This window comes from Protopterus annectens, chromosome 11.part0 (genome assembly GCF_019279795.1).
Source record: "Protopterus annectens isolate FY-2018-M chromosome 11.part0, PAN1.0, whole genome shotgun sequence".
Taxonomy (NCBI): domain Eukaryota; kingdom Metazoa; phylum Chordata; order Ceratodontiformes; family Protopteridae; genus Protopterus; species Protopterus annectens.
This window is the reverse complement of record NC_056745.1, coordinates 1,397,653,188-1,397,671,600: the sequence shown is the minus strand read 5'-3', so window position 1 is coordinate 1,397,671,600 and position 18,413 is coordinate 1,397,653,188. Positions and strand designations below refer to the sequence as shown.

Genomic DNA, 18,413 nt, shown 5'->3' with positions numbered 1-18,413 from the left:
TGAGGTGGAATCCTTCAAAGCCCCTGGCCTGTGCAAAATACGGCCCAGACTGCAGAATCCTTTATAAACGCATTCTATGAACACCTTCAGGAATGCATGGATCATGCAATCCCAAATAAAACCAAGACCCCATCCACCAAAGGCAGACGTCCTGTCTGGTGGACCCCAGCCATAAACAAACTATACAATAGAAGGAGGAAGCTACTACATGATAGAGCAAAATCCCAAAAAGGGAAGGCATCTCTGATCAGTATTAGCAAAAAACTACGGGCACTCATAAAATCGTCTAAGGCCAGCTTCGAGAGAAAAATTGCACAGGACACTAAGGATAATCACAAGGCTTTCTTTAGTTATGTTAGGAACCTGGGTGGGAATTCCCAGATATGCTCAGAATTAGTCCAGAATGACAAAAAATACACCGAACCCACAGACATTGCCAACATCCTAGCTGACAGGTTCAGCGCAAACTTCTCCCCCCCTCCCCAGCAAAAGGGCAAATATCTATCCCAGCAGAGTGCTGCCCCCCTGACATCTCAGATGCTCAGGTAAGAGCCGCCCTCTCCAAAGCAAAAAAAACACAGCATCAATGGGACCAGACGGTGTCCCGGGCTGCGTCCTGCATGAACTCCAAGAAGAGCTAAATCCAAACATAAAACTACTGTTCAATCTCAGCCTTACTACAAGATATGTACCGAAAGAGTGGCGTACAGCAACAGTGGGTCCCCCTCCACAAAGGTGGTGCCTCAACGGATCCTGGAAACTATTGCCCCATAAGCCTGACTAGCTTGGTCTGCAAAGCTATGGAAAGGATCATCATGGACCTCATAAATAAAGATATTGGGGACCTACAGACACTGGATCCTACCCGGTTCGGCTTTAAGGGCAGATCCTGCCTCTTAAACCTGGTTGATTTCTTTGAAACAGTCACCAAGGCCATTGACGAGGGGAAGGTGGTCCACACAGCCTACCTGGACCTCGCAAAAGCCTTCGATACAATACCCCACTCGTGAGTTATAGATAAGCTCACCAGCTTAAATATAACCCCCTATGTCACTAGATGGGTTGCAAACTGGCTCAAGGACAGAACCCACATGGTTAGAATTGCTGGAGCCATGTCAGACTCCAAACCAGTTACAAGTGGCATCCCACAAGGCTCAGTCCTGGGACCTCTCTTGTTCGGTATATATTTCTCGGAGGTACAGGCCAACACGGAAGGATTGTGGCTGACCAAGTTTGCAGATGACTGCAAACTGGGCGCCATAATCGACTCTCCAGCTGACACAAGCATCCTCCAAAAGGGCCTCATAGAAACAGACAACTGGTGCCAGAGCCATGGCCTCAAGCTAAACGCCAAAAAGTGCATAGTCATCCCCTTTGGCAAAAACAAAGTGCCCACAAATTACCACATAGGTGGTAATACATTAAGTACAGAAGAAGTAATTAGGAACCTGGGGACCCAAGTTGATAGCAATCTGTCATTTGACAACCACGTGGCCAAAGTGGTTAGAAGAACATTTTATATAGCCCACCTAATCATGAAGGGATTCACATCTAGATCAGGGGAGGTCATCGTGCCTCTTTACTCATCCCTCATCAGGCCCATAATTGAGTACAGTGCCCCTTTTGGGATGTACCTTACCAGACACCTGCAGCAACTGGAAAGACCCCAAAAGAACCTCACCAAGAGGATCAAAGGGCTCAAACAGATGCCATATGCTGCCCGGTTAAAGAAACTCTAGCTCTACTCAGTGGCATACCGCCTGCTCAGAGGCGATCTGTGCCTGACGTATAAAGCCATGTCCAACCTGGAATTAATGGACATGCTGCACCTCAGAAAATCCAAATCCCATCGAGCTACACACTCGAGAGACTTGAACCTCAGTACTGAAATAAATAGGACATGCTGGAGGGACAGATTCATAACCCAGAGGCTCCCTTCACTCTGGAATAAAATCCCAGTCCAGGTTAGGCAGAGTCCCTCATTGACTCTCTTCAAGAGGAATCTTGAGTGGATGGGAGATCGTAGGTTTACTCCGGGTATCACTTCTGTGTCACTGTTAGACAGAGGCACAGTATACTAACCTCGAAAAAGGGCATAGCAAAATTAATTTAAAATGGGTGGCGAAAGCCAAACACACTCTGGCTAGGCTTATAAATGCCCTAGGGCAGATAGCCTAGTATGAACCTATGAACCGAACCTATGAACCTATGAAAAGAACATACTGCAGAAATCTGTACCAAGGTATGTAACAGGCATCCCCCCTTCCCTCCCCCAGGATCTTTATTCAGCTTGCTATAAATCATATTCAGAGGATAAAAGCTGAAGCACCTCTTGTGCATTTGAAACATTTTGCCATTTAATTTTTTTTCTACCTGCTAACAGCATGCAGTCATTAACATGTAGGATAGCAGTACTCGAATAAATGTCTTCTCTACTGCAGCCAAAAACACCAGTGGTGCTACAGGTCCATCCACCTCCAATTCCACATACCAGACTGCAAAGTTGCTCAAATCCCTTAGCGACCCTGACTGGCATGTACACTCAAGGTAGCCAATGTCTCCAGTCTACAATGCCCCAGAACTCAGCTGCCCCAAGGCACCTGAAACAAGACCACCACAACAACCACATCATTCTCCCTGCAACACATATCCATGCATACCAAAGTTCCTTCTTTCCCCAACCCCTCAAAATGACAGCATGACCACTCCTCTGAGGGGAATAAAAGCCCCCAACACCTGTACTACACACAAGCTGGAGAATTCAACAAACAGATACCATCAGTAAATCCAAGGAGAATTCCCAGACCACATTCCCAAGCCCGATGCTCCCAAGCATACCAAACCATTCCTTGGCACAGTCCAGCCTCCCAAATATCTCCCCAAAAGGCCTGCCCTAAATTTATTGCACTGAGATACTGTGCACCTACATGTATACACCTGGATCTCTCCTCTCCCCGGATCCCACTGGAAATGGGCAACCAGCCCAGACTAACTTACCACAAACAAATGACAAAATGTATCCACTGTAAGTTGATGGCTATTCAGACACTGCTTAGCCTCAGTCATACTGATAATATGACAGCCCAAAGGGAATCGTCACCCTGTCTCTGCGATCCACTGCAAACACCCTCAAACAGTCTGGCCATTTAGTGAACGCCAGACAGTTGAGGTATGCTTCCTCACTCCTACCACTTATGCTGTGAAACCCCGCCATGCTTATCCTCCCTCATGGCCATGAAAATCACACCATGCATATGTGGTGAAAAACAAACCACAAATCACTGGCACCTCCTCTTTCTTCCCTGTCTACCCTTGGTTAAATCATACTCACCCATGCTAGCAAGCACCAACTCTCTGTTCAGTGTAAAATCCAAACCAAACACTGCTCAGTACCCCACAACCATCAGAAGCTGTGCTCCAAACCAAAACCAAAGAACCAAAAGACAAAGAAACTAACATAACATACAGTATATAAGTTTACACTACCATTTCAAAAGGCCCCCCGGAACCACACCCTGAAACACTACACAAGGAATGAAGTGCACCACCCCCAACTTGCCGACTATGTCCAGAAACTGCAGTTTTATATAGACAAGACAAACCTTTCAACCCAGCTGAGCAAGTCACTCAGTAAAACCTGAAACTAGAGAGAGAGAGGAAAAATAAACTGCAGCAGAGATACTTATCATACACTGTTCCCCTTGCCCAGAAAGACTGTGGAAGAACCATAGCTAAAAGATGTATTCCTTTAATGACCTGAAGCCTAAGACTCAACTGAATGACCCATTGCCATGACCTTGGTTGTCCGTAGGTTCCCCCACTCCCCAAACCTACTTTGACCATGGGACAAACCCACAATCTAACCTTCTCTCCTCTCCAGTACCCCCATCCCAGTAGGAAGTGCTCCACCACGCATGCACTAAGAGCAACCATGTCTCACAGGCTACGAAAAAACTACAGCCATGATACAACTCCAACCACACCAGCACCGAGTGCCAGAATAGGTACAAACCACTTTTAATGGTCCCGAACACACAAAATTACCCCAACCACAGTCTCCATGCACCAATACATTCTTATAAAGTTATAAAGTACATATCGATTTTTACAGGTTCATTCTTAAGTTATTTTTTATTAATTTAACATATTTACAATATATACATTGAAAGAATGAAATTCAGCTTCACATCTACAACTATAGGAGGAATACAGTGTATCATCAACGTAATTTTATACAATTAACACATTAAGAATCTTTGTATTTCAGTGCAACATTTCAAGGTTATCCCAACAACTAAAGGTCTTACTATGATTTATAGATCTTATTCCGATCACTTTTCAGTTTTACACAGTATTTTTGTTAAATTTAAACTTTCTTTGAATGTAGAAACTAAGTTTGATTTCCAATTTTTTTGTATTAACTTTTCTGGCAACTGCCAAGAGAACCCAGAAGAGTCTTTGCTCTTTAGCTTTTACAGATACAGGAAGTGGAACATTCATTAGTATTACTGATCTGCTTAAATAACAATTATCAGAACATAACTCCTTCAAAAATGCACTTACTCTTCTCAATATACATTTAATATTTCAACGTGTCCAATCAGTTTTTACATCTTTACTACATCTCCAACAAACTGAAGTCATTTTACTAAACTTTAAGATTTTATGTAGTGTGACAAACATTCAATGTACTTATTTCCACATAACAACTTTCCAGTATAAACTTGAAGTTAAACTGATGTTAGTATAAAAACTTTATTCTTACCATCTATTGAGTCACTTAGTCCACCACTATCTAAAAATTTCTAGAATTTTGCATCAAAATTATTTATAATCAACTTGTATAGCCTGGACAAGCTTCCTTTGTATGTCCATCAACCTTCGATAACAGCATTCATATAATGGAGGAATGATGTTCTGTTGCTCTTCACTCATATCCACAAATTCATTTACTTTCTTATTGATGGATAATAGGTTATCGGACTCTTCCAACTTACATTCTTTTATTAAATATTGTGGAGACTTAGCTTTTCCTTTTTTAAAGCAATCAGACCATAATACTAAACCATTCCTTTTTTGTAAATTCATTTTAACATTGTTCTGAGTTTCAATAAATCGAGAGGTATGTGCAAAAGGAAAACACAAATTTCCATTTTAATATTAATGGAGTTTTAAAAATATTTAACTGTTTTAAGAATTGATTTCATATATGCAGAGTCTAAAGACTGAAATGAATTTTCTTCTAAGGTAATTTTGTTAACCAGATTATTACATATTTTTAGTTTATCATCTTGAATAAACTTAAGAATTTAGTATAATCTACTCCTGGATAGTTTTCCATTAACTAGTGTAGGTTGAGTCTATCCAGGGTATAATAGAGTTAAAACTTGCAGCAATAGAATACGATTCTACATCCGGGAAGCTGATACTACTATACTCCCATAATCTTATGATTTCTATAAGCAGTTCTCAGCTTTTTAGCATAGCATAAGAATGAAGTTTTTTTTTCCAATTTTTTTCCATTTTCTTCAAAATATTTTTGTCAGGCATTAAAGCTATTGAATGAGTATATATACACTTGGGTAATAATTTTAATAAACACTAACCTATCCTCAAAAGTAAGAAAAAAATCATTTTTTATTAAGTAACACTTCAATTACTGTTTCAAAATTATCTTACTCAAATCTGGATAGATTTTTTATTAAATATTTCAGTTCTTTTCCTTCCAAGCTATATTTATATTTATCTTTAAACTTACTATATAGTAACAGATTTAACACTAACATTTCAGTTTTATTGCTATTAAATTTCAGCAGCAATAACTACTTGAAACTTTTCAATTTCCTTATCTATTTCTTTGATCGAATAATTTAAATTTCCTACCGTTAGTAAAATATCTGCAAAAAACTGTATTTTAGATCTCAGTCTCTAACTGAGAATCCATCATTTTTTTCCATTGATTCATATACTGTTATTTAAGGGTTCAATAACTGATGCAAATAATAAAGGGGACAAGGGGCACCCTTGTTTTGTGCTTTTGTTTAAAGTGAATCCTTGAGAAATGTTAAGATCCAATTTTCATATGCTTTGAAGTCTATATACAGTGTTTTTAATATTCCAATAAACTGTTCTGGAAATGCAAATGCTTTTAAGTTTTAAACAAGTTAGTTCCAATCTACAGAATCAAAAGCTTTCTCGATATCTAGGCAGAATAGGGCTAATTTATTTTATATTCCATTTGCTAAATCTAAGAATTACTGCCTTTTTTATTATCATTCATTAAGCTATTGAATATAAATACTGTTTGACCTTTATTAATTTATCTCTATCACTTAATCTTGTGACAAATGGAAGTAAATATTTTAGTCTACATTTAATAATGAAATATGTCTATATGAGGAGAATAACATCCTTTCCTTGCTTAAGTGTAGGTTACATTACAGAAAATTTCCATGATGGAGGAATTATTTTGTCACTCTGAATTATCCTGAAACTGTCACTCAGTAATTGTAAAATATTTAATGGAAACAAGACTATAATTCCATACTTAAACCATCTAACCCTGGAGCTTTACTATATTTTAGTGCTTCTTTGGCTTCTGTCAGGGTAATGGGCTTATTCATCTGAGATATTTATTGGTCATTTAGTTTACAAGTAACATTTCTTTAAATTATTTAAATTTTTTAATCAGGGCTATTTTTATCTTTTGGGTCCTCATGGAATTTTTTAAAAATATGAAGTATTTTCTCTATCTGAATTAAGCTTATTAATGTAAGGATTTCAGATATTATTTATTTGTGCTTTTTTGCTCAACATCTTACTTTTATTGGCTAATCCATGTAGATTTTTTTTTAAATCTTTGCATAACTATGAATTTTATTTTTTCTATAGCTATCTCCACTTTATGCATTAAAACTGTTTCATATTTTGTCAATGTTTTAATTATTTCAGTATTTAATTTCTTTGGTCATACCTTGCTTTGTGTATTTAATCTTGTGTTTCTCACAACTTTTTATCCCAGTCTTTCATTTTATTACTGGCCTATATTCCCATTCTGTCTTTAAGGAGCCCCACAGTATGACTTTACTAATCTGACCATTATCATTCATGGACAACAAAATCCTCAATTTGTCTCTTAAGGTAACTCTTAAACACTTTTAATTTCATCATCTATACTGGGATTCTATAAATCTGAAATTTCCTTGTATCCATTGCTATATTAACACTTAATGTATTATGATCAGATAGAGGACGAGGAATAGTTTTTAAATAATTCAGTGTATTATGTAAATCTGTACAGACATGCATCCTATCAATTCTAGTTTGTGCCACGTGCATAAGAATGAGTGAAGAATGACTAATCATCTGCATTTACTAGTGAATCAACTAAATTATTACTAATCCATCTATGTAGTGCTTTAGCTGATGCCAGTATTTTAGCCTTCTTCTGTTCACTTGTATCTTCTGTACTAGATTTGCAGTTAAAATCCCATACTAAAATTAAACTACCATCCCAATGATTGTGTAGTATGTTTAAGTGATAGTTATCCACTGTTGCACCTACTCCAGGGATCCAGTAAAAATTAGCTAATGTGGAGAGTTTACCATTATATTTAATTATTACAAATGTATGCACTCCTTTAGGATTATTAAAGAATCCATGACCTTAGGCATTACAGTGGATTTTCTCCAAACTGTAGCAGCTCTGCTTTGTTAAAAGAAGCAGAAGCAGATAACATTTCATAACCTAAGTTATTTAAATATTGTACATCTTTATCAAGTGAGTCTCTTGCAAGAATATAATGCCTTCTCTATTTAATTTTAGATATCTTAATGATTTCCTTTTGTTTCCTTTATTTAGTTCATTTACATTACTAGATAATAAATTAAAACTATCCATACTGTGAATTTAAAAAAGATTTCTTTAAAAAAATAATGTGATACATTTATCCACCATATTAATTTAATTGTATACAAGACTTTAATGTATTCATCTGACACTATCTTGACATTCCAGATCTTTTGAATTACTCCTTTCTACAGGCTAAACTAGTAAAATTCAAAAATAACAAAGACAAGTCTACAACTGTAGCTGTACATAATACTAATAAAACACAACCTACCATGGATCCCAAAGTTCCTAGTTTGCCTATTGAATAGTCAAACTACTAAACTATTGCTCTATCTAGCAACACCTTAAAATTAATCTAAAAAACTAGCCAAAAGCTACCATGACTTACAAATGAATGTAATATTATATACAGGTCAAAATAAGAGACTATTAATTTTAGTTATATCCTCTTCTATTAGGCATAGACCTTTAAATAAGAAGCAGTATACTATATACCTATTAATTTAATAGTATGAACTACCCATTTAATATTCCTAAGTTATTCACTCAGTCAACATTATAACTAGATCACCAAGTACAACAGAGTGGGACCTGAAGATATAGACCTCTGTAAACTTACAGGTCATAGGTAATCTTATCATACTAAACTATAATACCAAAGAGAGCTCTATGTGCATACATATTTGTCAAAAGACAGAGTAACAGAGCTCTGAATTATTTTTTAAAGTACAAGTGTCTGTATTTCAAAATTTTGTAATGCTGAACAAGTCAAATATCAAAATATTGTTAAAAAGCTTATTAAACTACTTCATAAAGATATGCACATTACTGAAGTCAAACAGAATGTCTCCGTATTTCTATGGATTCAAAGTTACAGTCCTGATTGTATCCAGTAGTTACAAAATGTTCAATTTAAATCCCATTCTTTTTTTCCTGGATTGAAACATATTGAAGTATCTGCTTTACTTTCTATCAAAATGAATTTACTGATTCAGAAATAAAACACTCACATTTCAACTTTGATTTATGAAATGAGATATCCAGGCAGTCTTAATGAATCTAATAACATTCAACATGCAGAAAGCTTTAAAGTTCACATGATGGCCAAGCTTCAAATTTCAGCTTTCATATTATTTTGAAATATTTTATATGATTTGCTATGTAAAGTATATGTTATCTTGTACATTCACATTTGCCATATGTAGGTATATGCAATAGACATCTTTCTTAAAAGCAATTTGTTTAAATATATTTTTGTCTTATTTTCCCACTAGTATTTTGATGTATACATCTTGTATTTCTAAAGTCACCCATCAAAGAACTATTTAATCATCAGTTCTCTATTATAGCAATAACCCATGGCTGGGTGTGGGTAATGCTGAATTTACCCACGGTTGGTAAGTTTGGTCACCAGGGCAAAGCTTAAGGGCAGTACATCAGTGCTGTGTGAAGGAAGCAATGGTGAAAGGAAGATCTCTGTTGTTTTTTTTTGTTTGTTTTAATTTAAAAAAAAATGAAAATGGGAATCTTTCAATGTATGCGAGGGATGGGACAGAGAAAATATAAGTATAATCAAGTGCATTCCTCTTGTTTTGCATAACATACCTAGTTATCCTTTTTTTCTGTCCCATCTGTCTCATTCTTTTGAAGTCTGGTTTTTGAAAGTTTATCTTTTTTTAAATAAAAAGTTTCCATAGCATATATTAATAAAAACGTCCAAGTGTCCGGACTTTTTTCCATTAGTATATGCTCAGTTTAAAATCGGCATGCTGGTTGGGCTGACCAATCAGTGTGCTCATTTTGGAATTTCATTGGCGCAGCAGTTAGCATTGTCACCACACAGCAAAAGGTTCTCCATTTCAGTTTTTGGCTGGGGTGCCATCTGTCTGGAGTCCACTTGTTCTCCCTGCATTCATGTGGGTTTCCTCCAGTTTCCTCCCACATTCCAAACACATGCATCTGGAGTGTTTCTTCCTGTGCTTGTGCTGAAAGTAGGCTCTGTTCTAGTTAAGACTTTCTAGGTCAACAAATGTTAAATACATCTTTAATGTTACCAATTATGTTGCTTATAATATGAATAAAGCCACAGCACAAGGATGCACCAAATAAATAGCCTGCTCCACAGGACACCTAACACGAAAAGCATAAAATGGAGCAGAATAAAATGATGGCCAACAGTTATAAAAGTAAAATATCTTTAATGGAATCCAAATGTAAGCACTTTCAGTTACAAAGACTTCTTCTTCAGATGATACTATTAGTCAAAAACTTTCATCCCTTATATACAGTGTTCAACATTCAAGTGCACTACCTTCCTGATTGCTTGTTACACATTTAAAGAAACACCATCATTGCTACTGTAAAAACAGCTAGTACTAAATACATTTACTAAAACTAGTTGCATTCAAGGCTGTATAATATAATATGTAGCTATAACCACATTACCTATTCAGTACATGTATCTATACAGTATGAAAATTACATTTAAACAACCTATAAAAAATAAAAATAACAGATTTTAAGAAACGTGTTACACTGCTACCCCACCACTATACACATTGTTTAACATCCTATTAAAACTGTTATCTATGCAGAGGTCTAGCTTTCAGTATGGGATTGGTAGGGACTTTATCATTCAAACCACTGGCACCATCAGCTCTTAATTTAATAATCCAGCGGGTTTCATTTGTTTCTGTCTTATTTTTAACATCTCCATGTCTCCCATCCAATCTAATTTTTTCTATAACTAGGAAGTAAAATTTGTGTGCATGTCCCCTTTGTGAATGACATGATTAGCTAAGGCATTAGTAGAGGTTCTGTTATTGATATTATATATATGTTCCCTTATCCTATCACGTAGTCTCTGGTCAGTTTTGCTCACATAAAATGAGCCACACACACCACATTTGTAGTGTCACACATAGCTGCAACATTAAATATAAATGTTCTATCAAAGTCTGCTGGATAGAACTGTCCTGTTGGATTTATGTATTCACAAAAGTTGCACCTTTTACAGGGACTGGTCCCCATTTCAAACTCAGTATTTAACTGAGTAGTCCTACCCACTGAATAACATGAGCTTCTTTTTGGGGAATTCATATTTTTGTGTAAAACTCAGATTATTACCAACAATGCCTAGTATTAGTTGCTAGAATAGGCCAAAATTTCTTAGATATATTAGTGGCTATTCTAGCATTACTTGAAAAATAAACTGGTAATCTCACTGTATTGTGCTTATTGTTACTCTGCATTTGAGCTTCCATCCCCTCAGTTATATCAGAGAAAGAGATGTGCCTTCTCTGTTCTTTTTTCCTTGACCTCCTGAATAATATGCCTAACTGTGTGTGTGCTGTAGCACCTGCTTAAAAATCTATTCTCCAATTCTATTTCTGTCAAAAAAAACCTAATCCTTTTTACATAATCTAGAAATGTTCATAGCTTGTCAGTTTGCTATATTATCAACTACATGTGGGGGATGCATGCTACGTCCGTCTAGTAGATTATTTCTGTGACAAGTTTACATATGCAGTTTGGTGCTAACCTCCGCTGTTCAAGGCCTGAACACACTTGTGTCCCAGTAGGATATCTGCTCATATGAATATTCCATGGTAAAGTTCAAAAAGGATGTAACACCTCCTTTAAGACCAGTAGTGCAAATAGCTACACCAACCTGGTGATGGCCACTTGGGAGCAAGGGGCCATAATGGAGGGACCATGCAGGGAACAAGTATGACATATGCAGTTTGGTGCTAACCTCCGCTGTTCAAGGCCTGAACACACTTGTGTCCCAGTAGGATATCTGCTCATATGAATATTCCATGGTAAAGTTCAAAAAGGATGTAACACCTCCTTTAAGACCAGTAGTGCAAATAGCTACACCAACCTGGTGATGGCCACTTGGGAGCAAGGGGCCATAATGGAGGGACCATGCAGGGAACAAGTATGCTTCTACTGACTGACTGTAGATTACATTTTTTAATATGGAGAGGCACAGAAGAAGGGCTGGAGTCTTAATGTCTATTAATGGTGTTACATATTGAACAGGAGTGAAAATACTTGAAAGAATTATGGGTCTTACAAATAAATCTCAGGAAAACACAATCTGGAAAATACTTTAATGTTTAAATATTTAATGTTCAATTTTTCACACTAATCACAGTACTGTCATAACTAAGTACTAGGCTAACGGCCCTTGTGAGCCATTTTAAGCCTAGCCAGTAGTTTTTTGCTTGAAATAACATATCCCATTTGGTTATAGATTGGCCTTACCTATCCCATGATCAATAATTCTAGATTACTCCTAATGAGAATAACAGGGATCATACCACAGATAATTTGAGGGGGCCCATACATGGGATAAAACATTTAGGAGCTGCTTCTGTCCATTAGTAGTACAGAGGGCAGTCCTATGGTAAATGTTCTGTTTCCCATCCATAGATCTAAGTTGTACTTGAAAATGGACTAGGATGAACTTTGTTTTATGTGGATAAGAGGCTGTTTCACAGCAGCAGTATTCTGTGAGAGATATACCTGTCCCTCCAAACCATTCTGCTGATTTTGCAGAAGAGGTGTAGATCCCTAGACCAAATATTTCTGATGCAGTTTGGCTGATGTGCAGTAAATCCATCAGTAATGGGGTGGTGGATACCTTGTATAACAGACACCGGTCTCCTTTTAGCGGTCTGTAGGGATACTGACTAAGCTGACAGGACTTTGAGACGGTCCATATAGGACATGATGTTTAGGCCTTGTATCCTCTTAGAAAGGTATTTCTGTGGGCGTTCCAGTTGTTGCATGAGTCTGGACAGATACATGCCAAAGGGGGCATTATAGTCAATGACTGGCTGAGTAAAGGGCGGCAATGACATTCCGAGATCTAGACACAGTCCATTTGTTTATAAGCTGAGCAATATTGAAGGACTTTCTTACAATAGACACTTGATAAAATGTTCCATGATAACTATGAGAATCAATCGCAGGACATTTGAAAGGATTGGGTAGATTAGATTGTATAAGCAATTCACAAGGAAATAATGGGAAGTATATGCATGGCTCACAAATATGCAACAAAGTCGAGAAGATTTAGGGTTTTTACTTGCAAGTGTTTGGATAGATATTTTTATATACCCAAGCAGACTCCAAAGAATTCTTCTTTTGGTAGATTGCTTATGTTGGAAGTGTAATGGGGAAGAAGAAGATAGTTGGGAGCATATTTTTGGGGGTGTAATGAGGTGGCAGACTTAAAAATCTCCTGCAGACTGCTCTCTTAAAAATATTGGGTGAGTAATTGGTGTAACTAAAGAAATGATTTTTTGAGCTGTGATACAGAATTGGAATTAACTAGACATAGTGAGGCCTTGTTGAGTTTAATTCTGGTGGCTGCCAAAAGCAATTGGTAGAAAATGAAAATCAAAGTCTAAACCAGCCATACTAGAAGTAGTGGAATATAGTAACATAGGTAAAAGAACTGAAAGTGGGCTTTTCAGAAAAGGGTAGGAGCAAATCGCATAGGAAGAGGAATGTGGTTTAAGGGAAGGCATGAAGTGAATGATCTATGCAATGTTCACTTGACAATGACTGTAAAGAAGACTATATGTGATGTATAATATTTGCAACTGAAACTGTCAATATGGTTTGATTTCATTTATTTAAATGTATGATTGGCCATATAAGTGATAAAGATGTTTCTTGTTAAAAAAAAAAAAAAAAGACACTTTGGTCCTATTCTTGAAAACTCTTGCTTGCCTCTCCCAAAACATCGCCTACAAAACTATTGTACTTGGAGACATTAACATTGATTGGGCTTCACTATCCTCCTCTTCCCCTTCTCTTAGCCTCAATCTTTATGGCTTCTACAAACTCATATCCTACCCCACCAGAACCAACAAGCTTCTACCTCTGGCTCTATTATAGACTGGATCCTAACTTCCACCCCCTTCTGTCCATCATAACCCTGGCACACTCCCCAACTCTGAGTGACCATTCCCCTATCTATGTCCAAAGGTTCTCTCAACAGTCACCCAAAGAACACCTCTACATAGTATGTTACAGTCCGACTCACTTCGACCGAGACAAGTTTAACTCTATACTGAATGATGCTGTAACTGCTTTCAACAAAATATTTCTAGACATATTAAATACCATGGCCCCATCTAGAAAAATTAGAATAAAATCAAACTGTGCCCCCTGGCTCACTAAGCAAATGCATACAATTATGCACCAGAGGGACACTGCCTTTAAAACCTGGGTCAAAAATAAAAACAATCCCCTACTCCAATACTACAAAGAACCTAGAAACGTGTAAAAAAAAAACTAATAAAAAATAAATCATTCTTCACTTCTAGCCACTGCAGCCCACATACCAAACCCAAGAAATGCTGGTCCACTGTTAACACAATCCTCTACCCCAGTACCCCTCCCACCCCAACCCCTTTCCCCACAATACTGCCACTGAAACAGCTGCTCTGTTAAACCTTCTCCTTACAACCTGTTGCCACTGCCTTTATCAAATCCCAACTAAGTAAACTCAAACCCTGCCCCCCCATGTAGACATCTTACCACCCCCACTTCCTTAAAAATGCTGCCAACTCTATAGCTTACCCAGTCTCTATTCTTATTAATCATTCCATTGTGTGTTGTCCCAGAATTATAGAAATCCTTTTATACGATCCCTCTCCATAAAGGTGCTAACTCCACCGACCCCTCAAACTATCGTCCTATTGCTATACTATCTCCTCTTTCCAAAGTACTAGAAAAATGTGTTCATTCTCCGCTACTTAAACACCTGCTTGATAATCTCTTAACCTCCACCTAACACTGCTTTAGACCCCACCACAGCACATCTATTGCTCTACTCTCATTCACCCAAACCGTAGCTGAAGCCCGTGATAACAATCTACATCTTTTCTGCCTTCCTTGATCTCTCAAAGGCTTTTGATACTGTCTCCCACTCCAAACTGTTAACTAAACTTCCTGACCTTCACCTCTCTGCCCACTCATTAACCTTTTTCTCTATTTATCCGATAGACTACAATCTATTCACTGGCAAACTCTTATCTTCCCATTTCTCCCTGTCCACACTGGTGTTCCCCAAGGCTCTATTTTAGGTCCCCTCTTGTTCAGTATCTTCACTAACAACTTACACTCTGCTACACTCTGCTACTAACCTCTCAACACTCTTATAATATACTGACAAGTCCACCCTTGTTACCACTGCTCACAGTATGCCTGAACTCCTCCCTTTTACTCAAAACACTTTCTCTTCCTTTGAAAACTGGCTCACTGATGACCAACTAATCTTAAATCCTAAGAAAACTGAACTTCTACTTTTCCTTCCTAAAACTCTAGCACAACATAAATCATCTTTCTCCATCACCTCCCTTAACAATACCATCATCAAACCAGAATCACATACTAAATTACTTGGTGTCACCATCGACGATCAACTAAAATTTGATATACACATCAATGCATAAAGAAAACCCACCAAAAACTTTGCCTCCTGTGCTGTAATCATAAGTTTCTTTCTCCCTCTTCCAAACCCTTCCTGGCTACATCTCTCCTCTTAGCCCGTCTTCTGTATACTGCTCTTGTCCTTACTAACATCCAGTCATCTCTTCTCAACAAACTAAAACAAGCCTACAATAAGATAGCTAAGTTTTCTCTCAATCACCCATATAAATCTCATCACTGCCTTGCCCTCGAGTCTTTGCAATGGCCTAAATTCCCCAAACAACTGCATATAACATGCACTGTTATCTACAGCCCCACATCCTCCCCCTCCATCTTTTATTTTGTAGCACTGTACAACCCAAGACATCATCTTCATACATCTGACAAACATCTTCTGGACACCTACAAACCCACAAAAAATATTGGGAAATCACTATACAAATACTCAGTAGCCCACTCCTGGAACTCCCTCCCACATAATATAAGAAGTATCCCTGATAAGTCCCACTTCAAATCTGAACTTAAGCACTGTCTTCTAAACACCTGGTCCTGTCCCTGTCAGACTTCAACTTGATATTAGCTACCCTCCTCCTAAATCTACTTTTCTTCTCTCATATATTTCTCTTTGCCCAGCATCTATCTCCTCTCCTGAGTACTACAAACCAACAACCTCTTTCTTCTAAATAATCCTTTGTCATCCAGAATAACTTTTAATGTATAGATTTACACTGAAATGTGTACAAAATTGTTAAATTCAGTCATTTCACCCTGATGTATATTTCTTTTTTTTTCTTGTTTTTTTGCCTTTTGTGATGTAAAATTTTGGCTTGAATGACTAATTGTAACTGGAGCTTTTCTCCTTGGGTGTCCACCAAAAATGGGCCTTTAGCTCAGCTGGGCCAACCCGGTTAACAAATGACAATAAATAAATAATGCCCATCATGGTCATGAGTACTGTATTCTTCAGCTCTCCTTTTCAGATCTTGTAGGGTTCCCAAGGTGGGGTACTGCTGAGCTGCATGGTAGGTTGCGATGTCATTCTGGAGACCCATGTCATTCTCTGTAATAATACCATGTTCTGGAGTATTGTATCTTATACCTTTCCACATTTTGGCATTTACAGACCATGGATACCTCCACCCCACCCAAGATGCATTGAAGTCTTAGTTTCCAAAGATGTGAGTCAGAGAGGTGTTAATGATATAACTATAAACATTTAAACTTGAAATTGGGTGCTGATCCCAGAGAACAAAACATGAGGTGGACTGCTGTGATAGGAGAGAGAAGGAGGAAAGTGGATTATTGTAGATAATTTATGGATAATGAGTGAGCCGATAGATGAATGGTAGTGGAAAGGAAAATATGCTTGAATATAGGCTAGAGATGAGGATTATTATAGCATTAGGTTTGGAATAATGTTCTTTTCACATTGGGATCTTTGCATTTACAGGCAGTAACATGGTGCTTAGGTAGGAGATGAGTACCTTCTTAAAATGTTTAAAGTTGGGCATTTTTATTATCTCATTTGGGGAATGGTCCCAAGAAGCTGTACTAAATGCAGAAAATGCTCTTTCACTTGTTTGTTAGGACTGGTGGCTAGACATATAACACTGTACTGTATTCTAGGATTGTTATTTTATTTGTGAAGGTTATTGCTTGATATTTTGAGTAGTTATTACAGATGTGTGTGAGACCAGTAGGTAAATAGTTTGGTGAAGGACAGGTAATGTACATTGTTAAACTGTGCATGTGATCTAATGGAGGAGTGAGGGAGATAAATTATTGCATTTGTTTTAACATGATTTTTAAGACCATTGTATGTCTTGAAAGACCATTGCATGCACTATATAAATATTTGTCTATTGGAACTGTAGCAAACAAACTGTTAGTGTATTTACTTATATTATCATAGAAATATGGAATCACAGACTTTGAGGTCTATTGTACATGATTGGTGCATTTGTACTGATATATAGACAGCAATATTTCTTGTTGTGACAATCCTCAGACCGATATTAGTGTTTAATAAACTGCACTTTGGCCATCTTAAACACATTTCAATATACACCTAAAGGTTTGAATTTCCATTGTATTCTCAAGGATAAATTCTCAGTGGGTTCACAAGTAACTCAGTCATTATTACTTGTGAGACTTGATCGGGCCCTCTGGAAAGAGAGTACATTTTTGCAGTTGCAACACACAAACTTTTAATGACTTGGAGAATATATGAAAACTTTAAAATATCATTGTGAGTGGAAGTGTGTTGCCAGACCATGCTGTACAAAAACTTTTCATTTACACGTGTCCTACTAATGCTGCGACTGTGTATACTCACTTGTTTGACTAAAAGCTTTGCCTCTACTTTTTCTGTCTCTTACAGCTCAGAATCAGAGTCTGAACCACAAGGGAAATTACTTAGTTCTCAGAAGTTTGCTCCTGTCACAGCTTCTCCCTTCAATCCTGCCAAAAACAGTGATTATTTGCGAAGGCATGCATCTCTGAACAACAGTAGTGTAAACAGGGAAGAAAGCAGTATACGCTCCAAGGCTGCTGATGGTAAGTTTTGAATCCAGCAAGTGTTTATGTATCGGGTAGTTGCAAACAGTTAAGTCCTTAACAGATATGAGGTAAGTTAGAGAGAGAGACATCCCATCCTTCTGTAAAGCTTCATTATATTATCAGTTTAGTGTTGCTTGTGTAGGAGAGAGATACCACATCTATCAATTTAGTCTTTTGAATACTGGAGTTGTTGCAGGCATTTTTAATATTTAGTAAATGAACTCTGTTTTTTCATACATTTTCTATGATTTATAGGGTCTTTATCAGTCCAACGAACGATATTTTCAGTGCACTTACATCGAACATGCCGTTCATTGGACTGTTCATACTGAGATCGCGGTACAGTGAGGATTGAGAAATTTGCCCTTTCCCCACCGTAGTGAGATCTCAGAGTTGGTATATATAATTGGGGGGTAGGTTATGGGGAGCACAGACCCCCCCACATGAGGAGAATTTGATGGACTTGATGGTTCGATGTAGCAATATTGATCTGATTTATAAGGGTCTAGATTAGATGATCAAACTTTCAAAAGTTCGACTGTCATATGGT

At 37.4% G+C, this 18,413-nt stretch overlaps 1 protein-coding gene across 10 annotated transcripts in view; it reads left to right on the top strand.

Moving 5' to 3' along the window:
* Positions 1–18,413, top strand: part of LOC122815864 (F-actin-monooxygenase MICAL2-like) — a gene marked incomplete at its 3' end in the record, with an annotated part of 2,588,394 nt that overhangs the window by 2,181,864 nt on the left and 388,117 nt on the right. For all 10 annotated transcript variants that reach the window (XM_044088691.1, XM_044088682.1, XM_044088687.1 and 7 more), the window contains 1 exon segment: positions 17,685–17,860. In XM_044088691.1, coding sequence (XP_043944626.1) covers positions 17,685–17,860 — 176 coding nt within the window.